Source organism: Equus przewalskii, chromosome 6 (assembly GCF_037783145.1).
Source record: "Equus przewalskii isolate Varuska chromosome 6, EquPr2, whole genome shotgun sequence".
Taxonomy (NCBI): domain Eukaryota; kingdom Metazoa; phylum Chordata; class Mammalia; order Perissodactyla; family Equidae; genus Equus; species Equus przewalskii.
Window position 1 is genome coordinate 81,042,798 of NC_091836.1, and position 17,649 is coordinate 81,060,446.

Sequence of the window (17,649 nt, forward strand, 5' to 3'; positions counted from 1 at the left end):
CATTTCTTAGCTCCTAGCAGCTCCTGTCTCAAGAAGTAGATGAAACAGGCTTACTTGTGTGTGGTGTGTCTGTTTTTAAGTTTACAACTGTAGTATTATTCTTTGTAATTCCATTGAAGAGAAGAAAGTCTTGAGAGAAAATGGGTTGACTATTAAATTTAGAGGTAAAGAAGTTCTCTTCATAATGTTTTAAAATTCTTTATCTTAATTTTTTCTCTCAGAAAAATCTGCATCTTGATAACTTTGAATTATATATGATGCTAAGTTGTTTTCTACATGCTAATACCATTCTGAATATATGCCATCAATTATTCACTTTGTTTTGTGTTTTTTGATAAGAAACACCTAGGAAGTAATTTTTATGAAACAAAAATTAACTTCAGAGAACTCAGATTTGAGGTTAGAACTATTAGGAATGCCAAGAAAAGGAGACAAAATGACTTACTATGCAACCAAACATGCCTTTAGCAGGCGCTGAGATTTCTTAGACAGAACTATTCAACCACTTGCAGGTGTTCCTACCAGGAAACCTATCTGGAAGAAATATATGTTTCTTATATATATTGGAAGAAAAATAGGTTTTTATCCCAATATATTTTACCTTTTGTAAAGAAGACTGATTTTATTCTTTTTTGACTCTGTTTTTTCAAGGATTCTTTCTTCACACTTTGCTAGGAAACCTAGCTTTGTTTCCACAGTGAACGTAGACAAACACAGACAGAGCAGTCTCTTAGCATATACAGTGCTGATATAACTGCTGTTGACTTTCCCCTTATTCTCACAAGTGTAATATTGCTCTGAGTTGCCCATAAAATAAGTAGTTTTAATTTTATGCTTTATGCCTTCTTTGTTCTTGGCCAGATTTTCTGTGGGGAGAACTTTGTGCCCGTCTAATAGCTCACCTAAGATATATTAAATGTTTTCCCTAGTGGAATATGCTTTAGGCTTTTGTAAAATTTGCGCTTGTTTTCTCTTATTCATCATAGAACTCTTGACTCAAAAATTGTGCTCCCTTCCCTAAATTATGATGTATCTTCAGATACCATACCTTAACGTTGGGTGTAATACTTAAATGGACTCCCTCCCCCCACCACTAACACCACCATTATCACATCCTTCCCAAGTAGAGCTTGCATGTGCTTAAATGTGTTTAGGTGTGTTTTTGTTGTCTATTGCTATGGAACAGCCTACCCCAAAACTTAGTGGCTTAAAACAACAACTAGTTTATTTGCTCACAGTTCTATGGGATGGGATTTGGGCAAAGACTCAGCTGGTCAGTTTTTTTGCTTCACGTGGCATCATCTAGAATCATTACTTGGCTCCATTTGGCTGGTGGCTGGCTTTGAATGGAATGTTCAAGAAGGCTTTTCTCACATATCAGGCACCTCTGCTCTACTAAGTGGCCGCTTTCTCTCTTTTTTAGCATTGTTGGGACTTCTTCACAGCATGGTGGTCCCAGGGTAACTGGTTTTCTTTTGTGGTGGCTGCCTTATAAGAGGGAATGTTCCAAGGAGTGCAAAAGCAGAAGCTGCTGATTTAATCTCTTAAATTACACAGTATCACTTCTATCACATTCTGTTCATTCTACCTGGTCACAAGGCCAGTCTAGGTTCATGGGAAGAAGAAAAAGAAAAAGAGAAAAAAGAATGGCAAAGAATTTTTAGCCATCTTTATTCACCTCAGGATGATACTGCTTTTTTCTTTGGGCATAAGTAGAATCAATCAGGGTAAAGCTCCAAAAAAATTAAGAAGAAAGATAGCTACCCTATATTCCCAATTCTAAGAAAAATCTACATGTTTAATATAATACTGTAGAAGTTTTTTTTCTCTTGAAAAGCTGTTATAAAATTATTGATATACCTTATTGATGATACCTTAGAATTTAAAAAAAATGTTTTTTAATCAGTTTCCAAATTGGGGAGTTGAGTGGAGAAGAGAGATTTCACCTCAGTGTAATTAGTTTTGGCAATAGTGATATCAAAAATTTAGATGTGGTTCATGGATGATAACCACATATTAGATTAAATTAGAAATAAAGAATTGGCCAGAAGGTTGGATCTAAAGTAATGAGATTTACAAGTGACTATCTTGGACCTTTAAAGAAGAACAGAGCTTTTTGTTTGTTTATTTAAATGATCCTAGAATTGAATTCAAGAGTAAAATGTCATTGGCCCAGAAATTCTGCTTATAAGAATTTTAAGGAAATACAAAAGTGCAGAAAATTTTACGTAGGTGTTCTTCACAGAATTATTTCTAAAGTGTGATAAAATCTAGCCTGAGTCAGTAAAATAAAATTGATAGAACAAATTATTATTAATCCATGTAATAAAGTACTATTCAGCTGTTAAAATGATGAGTTAAAGTTTGACAGGGAAAGATTACATGGTATGTAATAAGTAAAGAAAGAAGTTACAAAACAGCATGTATATTCTAACCCAGTGTTTGTGTTTACAAAGCGTGCATGTATATGTCTGTGTGTGTGTGTGTATAGGAAAAATATTTGGAAGGATATACAGCAAAATGTCAATAGTTATCTGTGTGTTATGAGATTACAAATGATTTCCACTTTTTCCTGTGTACTCTTTCTCTTAAAAAAAAAAGGCAAAATTACTTACATGCAATGCAGAGAAAGAAAGCTGTTGTTATTAAAAAGAAGAAAAGGCATACATGAGATTAAATTTTGTGTTTACTATAGTACAGTTAGTCTTCAGATGAGATGGCATTCGGGATAATTTGCCCACATTTTTGGGTAGAAGGATAGGAGGCTTGTGCTCACATATTTAGGGAAAGAACCAGGTACTGCTAATGTCTGGCCATATGATGTTGGCACATCACCATTGTTAATGTATATTACTATAGCAGCACTTTGATTTCTGAATTCTTAGGTAGGGTCATCTTCCTTGAAGCACCGCCTCCAAACCTATCTAAAGCTTTAAAATCTGGCCGCTATAATATTTTATACCTGGAAAGTTGGCTCTTCCTCTGAAGTATACTATTGAAACTATAAAAGTGAATCTTTTGTAGTTGAAATTTATTTTAATTGCTTACATTTTTATTGTAAACCAGAGTTTTAAAATAGGTCCATTTTATGTTTCTCAGTTAGGGATTAAAATATGTGAAACAATCTGTTACATGTGTCAATGTAACACCCTAAGTTTATAGGTGAAGGCTCTTTTTCCTTTCTGAGAAGTATATTAGTAAAGTTCTTTTTTGTTATCCTGTTTATTTTATAGAAATGTATTTTCTTTTTCATTTTTGTGGATTATTTTTGTTGGCAGTTAGTTTGATTTGTCTAAAACATAGTGCTAGCCAATCTGTTTTAAGCATTATAATTCTTTTATAGCAAATTATTTCTGTTCTAAATTCATTGGATTAACCTTAATTTAAATAATCTTTTGCAAATCTAAAATTGTATATGGCAGAAACAAATTATACAGTCATTCATTGCTTAACGACAGGGATATGTTCTAAGAAATACGTCATTAGGTGATTTCATCATTGCGCGAACCTCATGGAGTATACTTACAAAAATGGTTTAGCCTACTATGCACCTGGGCTGTATGGCACTAATCTTATGGGACCAGCATCGTATATGTGGTCCAGTGATGACCGAAACATTGTTATACAGCACATGACTGTAATTGTATTACCCATCCAAACAAACAAGAAACCCTTGTGGCTATCCTGTCTTCAGTAAAAAAGGAAAGAAATGAATTCTTGTAAACAGCCTCAGTTTGTACAGTTCATATTTCTGAAAACCCAGTTATGGGGGTGGTGAGAGGTCCCCCAGTTAAATGAATGCTGCACTTGACTTTGATGGAAAGCAAGAGATTTACGTCATCAGGTTTGCGTAGTAAAATACTATTTTGTATTGAAGGAAGACAAGATGGTGGAAGTTAAACTTCTCAGGAAGCTATTACCGTAATCTCCGCATAAGATTCTGATTGCTGCAGGCAGGAATGAAAAGAAAGGGGGTAGTTCAAGAGATCTCCAAGAGGTAGAACTGACAGTGTGTGAGGTGAAGAAGAGGGAGGGGACAGGAGGATGCTCTGCTCTCTGGTTTCAGCAGCTGGTACGTGGTGGTGCCATTCATTCAGGTGGGCCTAACAGGGGAAGGAGGGAAAGAACTTCTTCCACTAAGGGATCTGATGCAGCTTATTACCCCTGTGGAAAGTGGAAAAGAAAAGCAGTGTCCTTCAACAGCTTGAAGGAGGGCATAGCTTCTTGGAGAAAGTTTCCTTTTCAAAATTTTTGTCTTGATAATTAGTGAGCTATACACTAAATGAAAAAGCAGGAAGGAGAATTTGTGACCCTGACTCTATTTTAAGTTGGTAATTGAAGTTTACCCTTGCTTTTCCCTCCGCCTCTGCTGGATGATCTGTTTGGATAAGTTTGTCAGCTCCCAACACCTTGATAATAGACTTTTTGGACATCTGGTTTATGGGTACAGCAGCATAATGGTCAGGAGACCTCGTTGTCTGTGTCCTTTAGTTATGGATGTTGTCATTGAGAATTTTACTCAATTCTCACTGCATTTCTACACATTCCCTTTCTGTTTCTTCAGGAGACCCAGAAATTTGGGTCAAGCTAGTTTGATTGGCTGTGCTAGCTTGGTAATGACACATTTTTGTTTTTTGGGTATTTTTTTTTGGTGAGGAAGATTGGCCCTGAGGTAACATCTGTTGCTAATCCTCCTCTTTTTTTGCTTGAGGAAGATTAGCCCTGAGCAAACATCTGTGCCAGTCTTCTTCTATTTTTTGTATGTGGGATGCCTCCACAGCATGGAGGTTCCAAACCCGCAAACCCAGGCCCCCAAAGCAGAGTGTGCTGAACTTTAACCACTAAGCCGCGGAGCTGGCCCTGATGACACATTTTTAAGGATTAGATTTTGTTATTTTCAACTGAAAATTGCTCAGTATACTGTCGTTATGGCTTGTTGACCATTGATTTACAGCCTTAAAAAGTGAAAGCAAATATCCACAAGAATGACTTTTTTTTCTTTTAAGATTTTATTTTTTAATTTTTTTCCTTTTTCTCCCCAAAGTCCCCTGGTACATAGTTGTATATTCTTCGTTGTGGGTCCTTCTAGTTGTGGCATGTGGGACGCTGCCTCAGCGTGGTTTGATGAGCAGTGCCATGTCGGCATCCAGGATTCAAACCAACGAAACACTGCGCCGCCTGCAGCAGAGCGCGCGAACGTAACCACTCGGCCACGGGGCCAGCTCCTCACAAGAATGACTTTTGATTCTTAAATATGCCCCAGTTTTTCCAAAACAAGCATATATGCTGCTTTATATATTTGACATATTTATTACAGTGTATTTCAGACGTAACAAAATAGTAATACCAGTGCAGAGAAAATATTACTTTGTGGGGGTTGTTTTACACTTAATCATAGAAACTATGGCTAATTGTAGTTTTGTTTTCCTTTAAAGGTAAATAATATATGTCTTTTTAAAATTTCAGATAGAAAATGCTGCTGAAGAACCTAGAGTCTTATGTATAATACAAGATACTACTAATTCAAAGACAGTGAATGAACGGATCACTTTAAATTTACCAGCTTCTACTCCACTCAGAAAGCTCTTTGAAGATGTGGCCAACAAAGTAGGCTACATAAATGGAACCTTTGATTTGGTGTGGGGAAATGGAATCAATACTGCTGATACGGTAAAATCCTAGACTTAAAGCGTCTTCTCTTAAGCTACTAATAATGTTATAGTCATTGTTGTTATTAAATGAGTATATGAAATTCTGGAACCCTCTTTCATATCGTAAGCAAAACTGTAACAACTGCATTAAGAGCCTATGTGCAGCTCAATGATTGGATCCCTTTGTCCCTTTGCCTTCGTTCTGGATTCAGCATTTGCTTATCCTAAAGTTTGGTTAATGTCATTTCATCAGTTTTTTTAATTCATGTAAGATGACTATCATAGTATTATGTCAACTACAGGAAATTTTCCAATATTTACTGAATGGAATGATGTTCATCTTATATATATACTTTTTTTTTAGATTTTTAAATTTTTATTTTTTTCCTTTTTCTCCCCAAAACCCCCTGGTACATAGTTGTGTATTTTTAGTTATGTGTCCTTCTATGTGGGATGCCACCTCAGCATGGCTTGATGAGCGGTGCCATGTCTACGCCCAGGATTCGAACTGGCGAAACCCTGGACCACCAAAGCAGAGCACACGAACTTAACCACTCGGCCATGGGGCTGGCCCCCTTTTTTTTTTTGAGGAAGATTAGCCCTGAGCTAACATCTGCCACCAAGCCTCCTATTTTTGCTGAGGAAGACTGGCCCTTAGCTAACATTCGTGTCCATCTTCCTCTACTTTATATGTGGGAAGCCTGCCACAGCATGGCTTGCCAAGCGGTGCCATGCCTGCACCCGGCATCCGAACCGGCGAACCCCAGGTCTCCAAAGCAGAACATGTGAACTTAACCACTGTGCCACTGGGCCGGCCCCTCATCTTGTATTTTTAAGTAAAAAAAGCACAGTATAAAATCATGTATATTGTAATCTGAGTTTTGGGAAAGAATAAAAAATGTCTATCGATAGAGAAACTAGTGGAAAGATACACATTTTGACGTTAACAGAGATTATGTACCAGATAGAATGGTAGGCCCCTGATCAGGAAGTTTAGTGGTACTATGACTTCTACTTCGGGAATCTCACAATCCAGTTGTAGAGATAGATGTATCAACAAATAATTACACTAGCATGTTTTGAGTACTTGAGTATAAATTCACTATGAGTGCAAAGAGGAGGCATTGATAAATTTCATATGGGAGAGTGGCAAAGGAATCTGTTGAGTTGGCTTTCATCTGCACTATTAAGTACTCTTTTCTTTCCTGTCTCAGTCCGAATTCACCCTGCATACTCTTGTTAGAATTATCTTCAGTCATCTTAAATGATGAAATGATGGCACTCGTGTCACCTTCCCCTCCAGAAACCCTCAGTGACTGCTCACTGCCCACTGATTAAAAATCAGATTCCCTAGGTTAGCATTCAAGACAAGCTACAATTGGTCATTTAAATCTTTGGAATCTTAACTCCCAGATCCCAGAGTAATGTATTTTCTTAACACAGATTTTCATACTTTTCTATCTCCATGTTTTTGTTTATATTGCCTCTTTCTGTCCTATGCTATTGCAGCTCTTAAATTTTCTAGAAAAATAGCTCTCATGGTGAATGAAATTGCTTATGTATCTCTGTGGTATATGGAAGGCATAGTTTTAATTGGCCCCATAGAAGAATGTTGCCTAATTTATCTTTAAAATTCATGAGACTTTGCTTTCTACTTCATAATATGTGTTTTTTAAAATATAGAACTAATGTTTTAAATTAGTCAACATTTTCCCTCTGAAATTGATCAGTAAAATTGCTACTCCAACAAGATATACAAAGAGAAACAATATTTAATCTGAAACTTTGAATCCTCCACATTACAGCACCATGTAACTTCTAGTATTAACCACTTTTTCAGTTTAAAGGATAGTCTGTGGTACTGCCGTATATGTCTACCAGGTCCTATTTATCTTTTCCTTTTAAGAAGCCCTACTTGATGTTTTCTCATGCCACTTTAAAAGTAATCTCCTTCTCTTTGTCCTCCTGTTGCTATGCCACTTATCATAGTCTCTTTTTATTATAGTTGTTACTCATTTGTGACTTTCCACTTGGTAGAATGTAAGTATTTTGATGCCTGGGACCTCATAGTATTAATTTTGTGTCCTCCATAGATGTACCCCCTAGGCACTCAAAAAGTGTTTATTAAATTAACTTCTACAATAGCTTTATATAGCTCTCTATCAGGATTACCTATTTCTCTTTCTTCAGCTATGACTGTTCTCAAGTACTCAATTTCTGTATTCTTATGTGCCCACTGTACATTTCTTCAGCTATCCTCTTTCACCTGCTTACTGTGCAATGCTGCATATATGCATGCTTCTCTGGAAACCTAGCCCATTTAGCTACCCACTACCTCTTACACACAGACACATTTATTGATGTAAAACCTCTATGTATTCAAGCTATATTATCTGACTGTTATGTCCTGCCAGAGAATGTAAGGGACCTAAAGACACCTTTCCTCTTCAGGTTTTCTATTTCCTATTTTTCTCATGGATTTTTAGATGTGAGCTGAAGTTAAAAAATAGATCATGTAGTTTGTTATTTTATTACTTAACAGTTATTTTGCACTTACTGGGTGCCCAGTATTGTTCTAATACTACGTTCTATACAAATATAACCACTCTGTGAGGTAGGTGCTATTACAGCCTCATATTATAGCTGAGGAAACTGAGTCATGGGGAAGTGAAGAAACTTGCCCAAGTCACACAAATAGCAAGTGGCAGAATCTCTTACAGTTAGTTTTTTTGTCCTTAATGCCCGTACTTTTATATAATGTTTATTTCCTAAGAAATACGTTTCCATAAAGTAAGTCCTTCTAAGGAGACATTCCTTATGTCTTTGAAACATTAAAAATATTTCTTAGTGTAACAAAATAATAGTGTATTCATTCCATCATTCATTCTTCTTAATAATGGACTGTAGTGTGGGTGAGTAGGGCTTAGGGCATACAGATTCCATCTCTCATCCACCAACTAGAGTGTATCAGAATGACAGGTAGGGTTGAAATTGCCCTACCAGATAAAAGAGTTAAGTAAAGACTAAATACCTTAGATCTTTAGTTTTCAATGGCGTGATTACTTCTATCTCCCTCGGATCATCTGGATCCTGGCAGTGAACTTAAAATAGATATCATTTACTAGGACAAGCTTTACCTTAAGGGGTCTTTCAGAAGGTGCCCGTTTTGTTATATTACATAATTATTTTGGTTGGATTATTATAGTATGTTGCTTATCTGGGGACTCTCATTATATTCATGTATCAAAACATGTTTTTATAGTTTTTAATTATATAAAATTATCTTTAGCTAATTTTCATGAAAATCTATTGAATACTATATCACATACATTTTAGAGAACATACAAACACAAATTTTATAGTTCTCTTTTTTTATGTAGTACTTAACATTACTTCTTAATCTTTACCTTTTCTCTCTTCAGTTTTTTAGATGTTGGAAAATGTGAACATTTGGGGTGCCTATCAGTGTATGCACTGTCCTGGACTTAGCCATCCCAGTACATGAGTAGATGAGTTAATTCCAAGTCTAGATTAACAGAATTTGCCAGAATCTTTATTTGAAAAAAGTACTGTTTGAGCCCAATAATTGTGGATATATGTCTCTTTACATATTACTTGTTTTATTAGAATTAGTGTTTCTCATAATGTGAGGTGTTTTATTTTATGCCCATAGGCTCCACTGGATCATACCAGTGACAAGTCTCTTCTTGATGCTAATTTTGAGCCAGGAAAGAAGAACTTTCTGCATTTGACAGATAAAGACGGTGAACAGCCTCAAATACTGCTGGTAAACTGTTTAGAATGCCCTATATTCATAATTTTTATGCACTGTCACCTGCTACTTGGAAAGCAATTTTCCAAAGGAAGGAGGAGAAATATGTTTTGTAATTTATATATAGAAAATTATTTTTCTGTTTTCTGTTGGTTTATTGTGTCTATGTTAACGTAGTTACACTGGGCATCCATGACACTGTTATTTTGTGTAATAGTCTGTTTCTGCACTGGGAACGCGGCTTGCCATCTTCAAGACCACCACCACAGCAGGGATTGGGGTGGGTCTAGGAAAAGTTAAAATGCCACAAAGATCTCCTACTGTGTTTCAGTGGCCTTTCCTTTGGTTGAGCATTCACTTGGTTTATGTCTTTGGCAGTTTTGCCTAGGTTTTTCAGTATTTTGAGGGAGAGCCAGACACCCAGAATTCTCTACTCTGCCATTTTTCCTCCCACTCCCCCCTTTCTTTTTTTTGGAATGAGTAGTTTGTAAGTTACATGCTTTATTTCTATTTTTTCAGTGTTTACTCGGATTCATATTTCAGTAGGCTTTCCTGTGTGGTCCAGTGGCCTTAGAGATTACCTAATGCAGTAACTCCCAATTTGAGGGGCATTCCTTAAAAAAGATTGAGAAAACCTGGTCTGATTTAACCTTGCTATTTTGCAGACTAAGGAACCTAAGGCTCAGGGAGTTTATGGACTTTTTCAGAACCCTTCTCTTCTTTCCTCTGGAAAAGCTCCATTTGATGCTTTTCATTTAGAAGTCTATTGAGAGTTAGACTCTCTGGACAGTAAACAGTAATCAGACACAGGGCCCCCATCCTGAAGCAGTGTCAGCTCGTGCTCTGTGGCCTTCTTCCTTAATCTCACCATTCATTTTTATGACGCAATGAGAAGATTTTGATTAGTCTGAGTGACACTGAAATTAGCTGTTAATTTAGGGAACTCTGGATTTACAATATGGGAATTCATGTTTTAAAATGCATAATAATTACTCTTCAGCTCTGTCTTAATTGCTTGTGTTGATTTTATATCCCTTAATCCTTTTCAACATCTTTCTCATTAATAGGAATTTCTTGTTGGAGATGGTAGGATACTGCCCATTTCATCCAACAGTTACTGAGTCTCCCCTACCTGCCAGGCTTTCTTGGCAAGGATGGTGTAAACATGAATGACAGACAGTGTCATCAAGGAGTTTGCAATGGTACTTCTGATTTATTAGTACCAAAGTCTCCTCTTGTGTAAGCATTTGAAAGAGAATTAGAGGAAATTGAGAAAGTAAGAACTGCGGAAGAAGACATGAGCACCTCTGCAAAGTGTTTCATGTGCCAGATAATCTTTCAGACCTTCCGTAGGAAATGCAGAGGGCGCTCTCACCCCTTTGAATGTCTTGGCGTAACAGTAATAGTAATGCCTCGCCTTTTTTTAATTGCCTCAGCTGTTAGTCTGCCTTTTTTCATTGTTTCAGCAACATTTGCCATTCAGTAAATATTGGTTATGCTGCATTTTAGGAGGATTCCAGTGCTGGAGATGACAGTGTCCATGACAGATTTATAGGTCCACTTCCAAGAGAAGGTTCTGTGGGCTCTACCAGTGACTATGTCAGCCAAAGCTACTCTTATTCATCTATTTTAAATAAATCAGAAACTGGTAAGATTTATTATTGTTGTTGTTGTATTTTCATAAAATCATAGGGCATTAGACCCAGAGTAATCTTAGAGATCTCAAGCCTCATTTTATGGATTAGAAAACTGAGACCCAGGGCAAGATCAGTAGTTGGCAGAAGCGAAGTTGGAACAAGAATGTAGTTTCTCTTTCTCTCAACCCATTGTCTTTACTGTATTGTTACTGCTACTATTTAGTAATAAAGTAAAAATATTGAAATATTTTGAAGGAAAACTTTTCTTTTTGATAATTTTGTATTTTGAAATTAATTAATCTTAAGTTTTTGAGGTTGACTTTCTCTGGAAAGGGATGTCTCTGTCATTTCCTTTTGCATTAGAATAGACTACAGGGGATACTTCCATTTTGAAGCAGATGGGCCGGGCTTGTTTTATTAGACCTACTGTGTCATCTAATTATATGTTTGAAATTAATCATATAATTAAAAAATCCCTGTTAATTTTTTTCTGAACGTGATTAAACCTAGACTTTTGATTTTTTCAATTAGTTGAGCTAGTGAAATCGCTTTATTTATGCAGAAGTTTCTTCATTTATATATGATTGGTTAATTGCCTAAAAATAGAATCTAGATACTTTTACATATCATTTCGTCTTACAACAAATTCTTGAAGCATATAGTATTATTCATATTAGAAGAAGTGGAAACTGGGGCTCAGGGAAGCCTTTGCTTGCACAGCTGGTTAATACTAGGTATAACTTCAGAACTTTTACCCTTAGAACTTCAAAACAGATGATTTTAAATATCACATACAAATATCTAGTATAAAAAGAAAACTGTAAGGTTACATTGCAGATTTGGTTTTAATGTGATCTGTAAGCTTCCATGTGCTATATTTTGTAATTAAGTGGAATAATTTCCTCATAGCTGACTATTTGTGCAGGCTTAATGGTGTATTTGTTCTGGAAATAGCAATATTTATGGTATTTAGGAATATTTATATCAGTAGAACTTTTTTGCAGCAAACTACTAAGAATAAAAGAAAATGCAAAATTATCTTCTGTTCAAATAATAGGAGATAGTAAAGCTGTTTCTCATTACACTGTCTATAATAGTGATTCTCAGATTTTTATTTCTTTAAAAATCATTTGGAGATACTTGTTAAAAACGTAGGTTACAAGGCATTATTCCCCAAAATACTGATTTAGCTGCTCTGGAGTAGGCTAGATAAATTGCATTTTGTTTTAGATAAGCATCCTAGATTATTCTGAGATAGTTGGAATACTTAGAGAAGGTTCCACATTTAACAAATCAGGATTCTTGAAATATTTCCTTTGTATTCTGACAACCAATTCAGTCCTTTATGCAACAAGTATTTATAGAACTCCTACTTTATGCAGTGTACTCTTTGGCTCTCTGAGGTCTATAATTTCCTAGAGACTAAAACATATTTTTTAAAAAATGTACTTGCTCTGATTATACAAATGTAATACATGTTCATTGTCATACTGTAAAATGAAAATCACTGACAATACTACTCGCAAAAACTACTTCTAGTGATTTTCCTTCTTTTTATCTCATCTTTCCTCAGTATGTATGCTTTTAAGAAAATGGGAGAATCATATTATAAGCAGATTTTTAATCTATATTTTTCACTTAATATTATATGAGGAACGTTTTTCAATGCTATTAAATAGTATTTTAATATGGAGTTTTAAATGGCTGAAAAATGGTGTTTTGTTGTATGGTTTAAATATTTAAACTGTCTGATTGTTACTGATGTTATTGTGGACTTTCTTGTGCATAAGTTTTATTTTCATCTCTGGTTATTTTCTTAGGGTAAGTTCCCAGAAATTGAATTACTAAGTTGAAATTTATTTAAAAAGGTTTTAAAGGTGTTTGATAGGCATTACCACGTGATCATAGTCCTCACTGCCTATTATTTCTCACAATCTTTACTCCACTCCTTTTCTCGACCTGTGCATTTTCCTCCAGTGTTCTTGTGTACTGCCTTTCTGAATTAAAATAGTCTATAACCATCCGAAGGAATTGTGGTTCAAAAGCTTTTGTTAGTAACTATGGAATTTGCATTTTCCTTGAGAAGTAACTGTAAATCTTGGCGCTGTGTACAAAATTTTTTCATTGGAAAATGCTCTCATGATTTCAACTCAGGGCTCTGGGAACACATTTCTCTATCATGCAGTGTGGATTTGGGGACTTAACATTTTTTCCTGTCTTCCTTGCCTACCAACTCCCTCTGGTAGCCAGCCACTGTTGATGGGAGATGAGGTGGGGGGTGTGAATTATGAGGAGTAAGGAGTGTATTGAAGGCTAATGTGGACTCAGGTGAATAGAACTATGTGACTGGCATGTTTCATCATTTAAATCCATAATATCTGTCCTTGGCCAATTTCTTTAACAATTCTTTCCTTTTATCTACACCAGGAGTTGGCCTATTGCGTTAGGCTTTATTTGGCCTGTTTGATTTCTGCTTTATTACCTGTTGGTTCTATTCAGGATTTCTTTTTGCATGTGCCCTCTGCAGAATGGCGTGTGTTCTCACATCCTTCTCCCTTACTGGCTTATACTTAACAATATTGATTCACAACTATTTCAGATGTAGGACCTTCTGGATAATAGTTATCATTTGAAGTTTGTTGATTTAGATAATGCATAATGACAAGAGATTTCCTTAATTCAGTAGCACTTTTATTAGTCTCACTAAAGTCTTTATACTTTCAGAAAATAGTAGTACATTTATGTCAGACACTGTTCATTCTGTTTAAATCTGGTGCTAAATCAAGTACAAAAGACCATAGGTTTCCATATGATTTTATTGCTAATGGCAGAATAAAGAACAATGGCAAAAATGAATTGCTGTTACTCCCTCCTTCCCTTCAACCTCCGCTCCCTACCACTCTTTTTAGGCCCAGGGAAGGGAAACAAGGTCACAAATAAATGATACAAGATTGGTCTATAGGTATACAAAGGACAATGGTAGTATTCATTTACTTTTTAAGGCTACAGATACGGTGGTTGTCCCTGACTGTTCAGGAGTTGAGGGAACGAGATGGGAAAGAAGGGAAATCCCAGGCAGCCTCAGCTAAAAAGAAGGGCCGAACAGCCTGGTCTTCTGGCCAAAGTGCTGTTGTTTGTGGGGAAGTCTGTTTATGTGAACTAAGAATGAAATAATGCTTTCCACTTAATAATCAGGCCAGATATCATACAGATTTGAGTTTCTTATAGGTCATATGCACTTCACCCTCATATGCGCCTGCTGCTGTGCTAAGTAGTAGAGGAGAGAGAAATCAGACTCAGCTCCTGCCCTGCACAGTCTCGTGGGGAAGGCATGTAGGTAAATAGGTATTACAGGACAGTGAGAGACAGGCTCCGATATGGATTAAGGACAGGGTGCTAGGAGAACAACTCAGGTTGAGGGTGGTTAGGAATTGAAGCAGTTTATAATTATATAACAATGCAGAGCAAAATATGTAAACACAGTGTTCTTAAAATAAAGATGAAAGGCGTTAAAAATCAAAGCTTGAATCTTAGCCCAAAGTGAAAGGTGGGTGGGTAGCCTCTTGATCTCTTCTTAGAATTGTACAGGTGCCAAGAGTGTGGAATCTATTCCTCTTTTTTACAACTGACCGAGGTTCATCCTGCATATTTCTTGGTCCTTTCATCACCTTCTTTGGCAATATAGTTGTCCACAGAGCCCACCGTTTCTCAAGACATTTTTGACAATTGTTGGGAAATTGGAAAAGTATTTTGAGAAGCTTCAGTGAACACCTTTGGCATCTATTGAAAAAGGATTTAAGCTTTTTGAGACGACCAGACCATTCAGTATTAAGTGGAAGTAAACAAGTTTAATTTCTAAGCAAGGAGTTGACCACGTTTTGCTCAAATAGTGAGGTATAACTAAAATGATGAGACTGATTTTTTTGTGTATATGTATCTCATAAACTGGATCTGAAGTCTATTTGAAAAGCGAAGTTCCAAAAATGTCCTCAACAATGGTAGCCATATCCAATTAGATATATAAAGCTGAGTACTTTTAATCATTCACTTGAATTTTAAATTCATGTAAGTTTCTCCTTCTCTCCCTCTGTCCCTCCCTCCTTCTGTTCTTCCCTGCTTCTATCTCTGGCTCCTCTTCGTACTGTATAGTCACTCTTTGCATAGCATGCTGATCTATAGAATCTCATACTTTATAGGCTTGTTAAAATAGAGGAAGTCACTCAGAGGTTTCATATAATGAATTTATCTTATATGTTGTTAGTTCTTAGTAGAAATTGGTTTACGGGGCCTGATGACAGGACTAACTGGTTCAGTTCAGTCTTCCTGCATTGAGTATATATGATAGTTAAAGTGAATGTATTAATACTTTTCCATCTGAATATACAACTTTTAGAGTTAGGGAACAAAGATTATTTTTATGTCAATTAAACATATTATATTAAATATGTTCCTCTTAAGATCTTATTAAATGCTATATAATATCTTTGTGTATATATAACATGTGTATAACGTATAACAAGATATTCTGCATTTTCTGAGAAACAAGGTTTACATAGCACGCATATTAGGAAAGGGGTCTTTTTAGATGCTATTGAAAAAATCGAAATAATTTCCAACGAAGTAACCTTAAGCTCTCAATTTTTGCTGTGTATTAAATTCTTATTAAGTTTTCCTTTTGTTATTTTTAATGTAAATGCTGATTTATGTATATTTGTGTTTTCTTTTTAAAGGATATGTGGGATTAGTAAACCAAGCAATGACTTGCTATTTGAATAGCCTTTTGCAAACACTTTTTATGACTCCTGAATTTAGGAATGCATTATATAAGTGAGTATTTGAAAAAATTCTATAAATAAAACTGATTTAAGAATTAAAATAAGGTTTTTATCTAATAAAATCTAATTTACCTTCTTGCAGTTATTTGTAAAGTTTGGGGCATTTCTCACTTTATAAGACAAACCTTGAATAGTACACAAGAAAAGGATTTTATGAGAGATTGGCATATGAAAAATTTGTGGGAACTGATTTGTTTCCTTTTTTGGGTTACTTTTGAGTAATATCTTTGAAGTTGCTGCAAATATGAATTTAATGTATTTTGGGAACTTGAATATTAGTTGAATTGCTCAAACAACATTATGTTACCATTGCATTCATTTGTAAGCCCATCGTCTGAGGTTACTTGTACAAGTTGACATGTTTTCTTTTCAGCAAGTATTTGTTACCCAGTAGTGTTTATGTGCTAGGCAGTTGGTGGATGGAGATGGACTTAGAAATAAGGTCGTTGTTCCTGAGTAATTTACAGATCTCTCCACAATAGCAACATGTGTATGTATGAAATAGTTTAAATAACATTTAAGGACAGCTAAATGCCATGAGAGTTTAGAGAGAAGGGAGATTGATGAAACTTGGAAAAGTGGCTTAGCGTGGAATGTAGAACTTGAGGTAGGTCATGAAGCTAGGTATGATTTGGCAATATTGAGGAGGAAGAGAGAACGTTGCAGACAGGAGGACTTTCAAGAGAAAAAGTGAGTAATAATAAGTGCTGCCTAAATGTTAATTATTAGTAGTTTGTATCAGACACTGTTCTGAGCACTTCACAGGTAGACTCATTTAAGTATTATGGTAACTGTATGAATTATGCGATGTTATTATCCACATTTTACAAAGGAGGTAACTGAAGGCACGTAGAGGTTAAGTGCTTTGCCAAAGGCTGCAATGCTAGAAGTGGTGCACACAGTAGATGCCAGAATCCATTCCCTATTCCGCCTTTATTGTAGCTGATGCCAGTAAATATAATACGTCACAGGGACATCAGCCTAAGTAGAGTTTTTGTCAGAGTACTGGGAGATGAGGTTAATAGATGGAATCTGGAGTCTGCCTTCAAACCTAGAACTAACTGAATAGCCTAGGGTGATGTGCCTGCTTTGGCAAATGGTGCACAGGAATGAGGATCCTGGGAGCTTGATTCACCATGCACTCTAACACCCTGAAAGTGGTCTGTAAATTTATAGCACTGTGGAGAAGAGCAAGAGCATAGCCAGGGCTATCCATTCAGCAAGCGTATATTGGAGACTTACTGTGTGCTAAGCACTCTTTTAGCCATAGAGATTACATTGGTGGAGAAGACAAAGTCCCTGCCTTAGACCTTCTATAGCTCAGCCTATATAAATGAGCTCATTTCACACAGTCATGTATGCCATGAAGAAAATAAGGCAGGGCATTGTGGAAAGCAATTGTCAGGAGGTGGGATGGGAAGTCAGAGAGGGCCTCTCCAACGCACTGCCGTGTCAGTAGACCACAGAAGGCAGTCCTGTGAAGATCTGGGCCAAGAGCATTCAAGGCAGAAGAACCACAGTGCAAAGGCCTTCAAGAAACAAAAGAAATCCCTTGTGACTGGAGCCCAGTGAGTGAGGAGGGGCCGTAAGACTTAAGGTTAAAGAGGAAGGCCAGATGCTTTGGGGATTGTGAGAGTTGCAGGTGGGGAAACAAAGCCTGAGGGCCTGATGATGTTTCATAATGTAGAGCTAAGGAAGGTTTGGTTCCTTAGAACGGCTGGACCTTGCTGGACTGCAGGCAGGGTCGCGCTAGC

At 36.3% G+C, this 17,649-nt stretch overlaps 1 protein-coding gene across 3 annotated transcripts in view; it reads left to right on the plus strand.

The window, feature by feature from the left end:
* The window catches only part of USP47 (ubiquitin specific peptidase 47), a 112,315-nt gene that overhangs the window by 38,076 nt on the left and 56,590 nt on the right, over window positions 1-17,649 (plus strand). For all 3 annotated transcript variants that reach the window (XM_008542379.2, XM_008542370.2, XM_070626363.1), the window contains 4 exons: window positions 5,467-5,670; window positions 9,325-9,438; window positions 10,933-11,071; window positions 15,791-15,887. In XM_008542379.2, coding sequence (XP_008540601.2) covers window positions 5,467-5,670; window positions 9,325-9,438; window positions 10,933-11,071; window positions 15,791-15,887 — 554 coding nt within the window. The remainder of the gene's footprint in view (window positions 1-5,466; window positions 5,671-9,324; window positions 9,439-10,932; window positions 11,072-15,790; window positions 15,888-17,649) is intronic.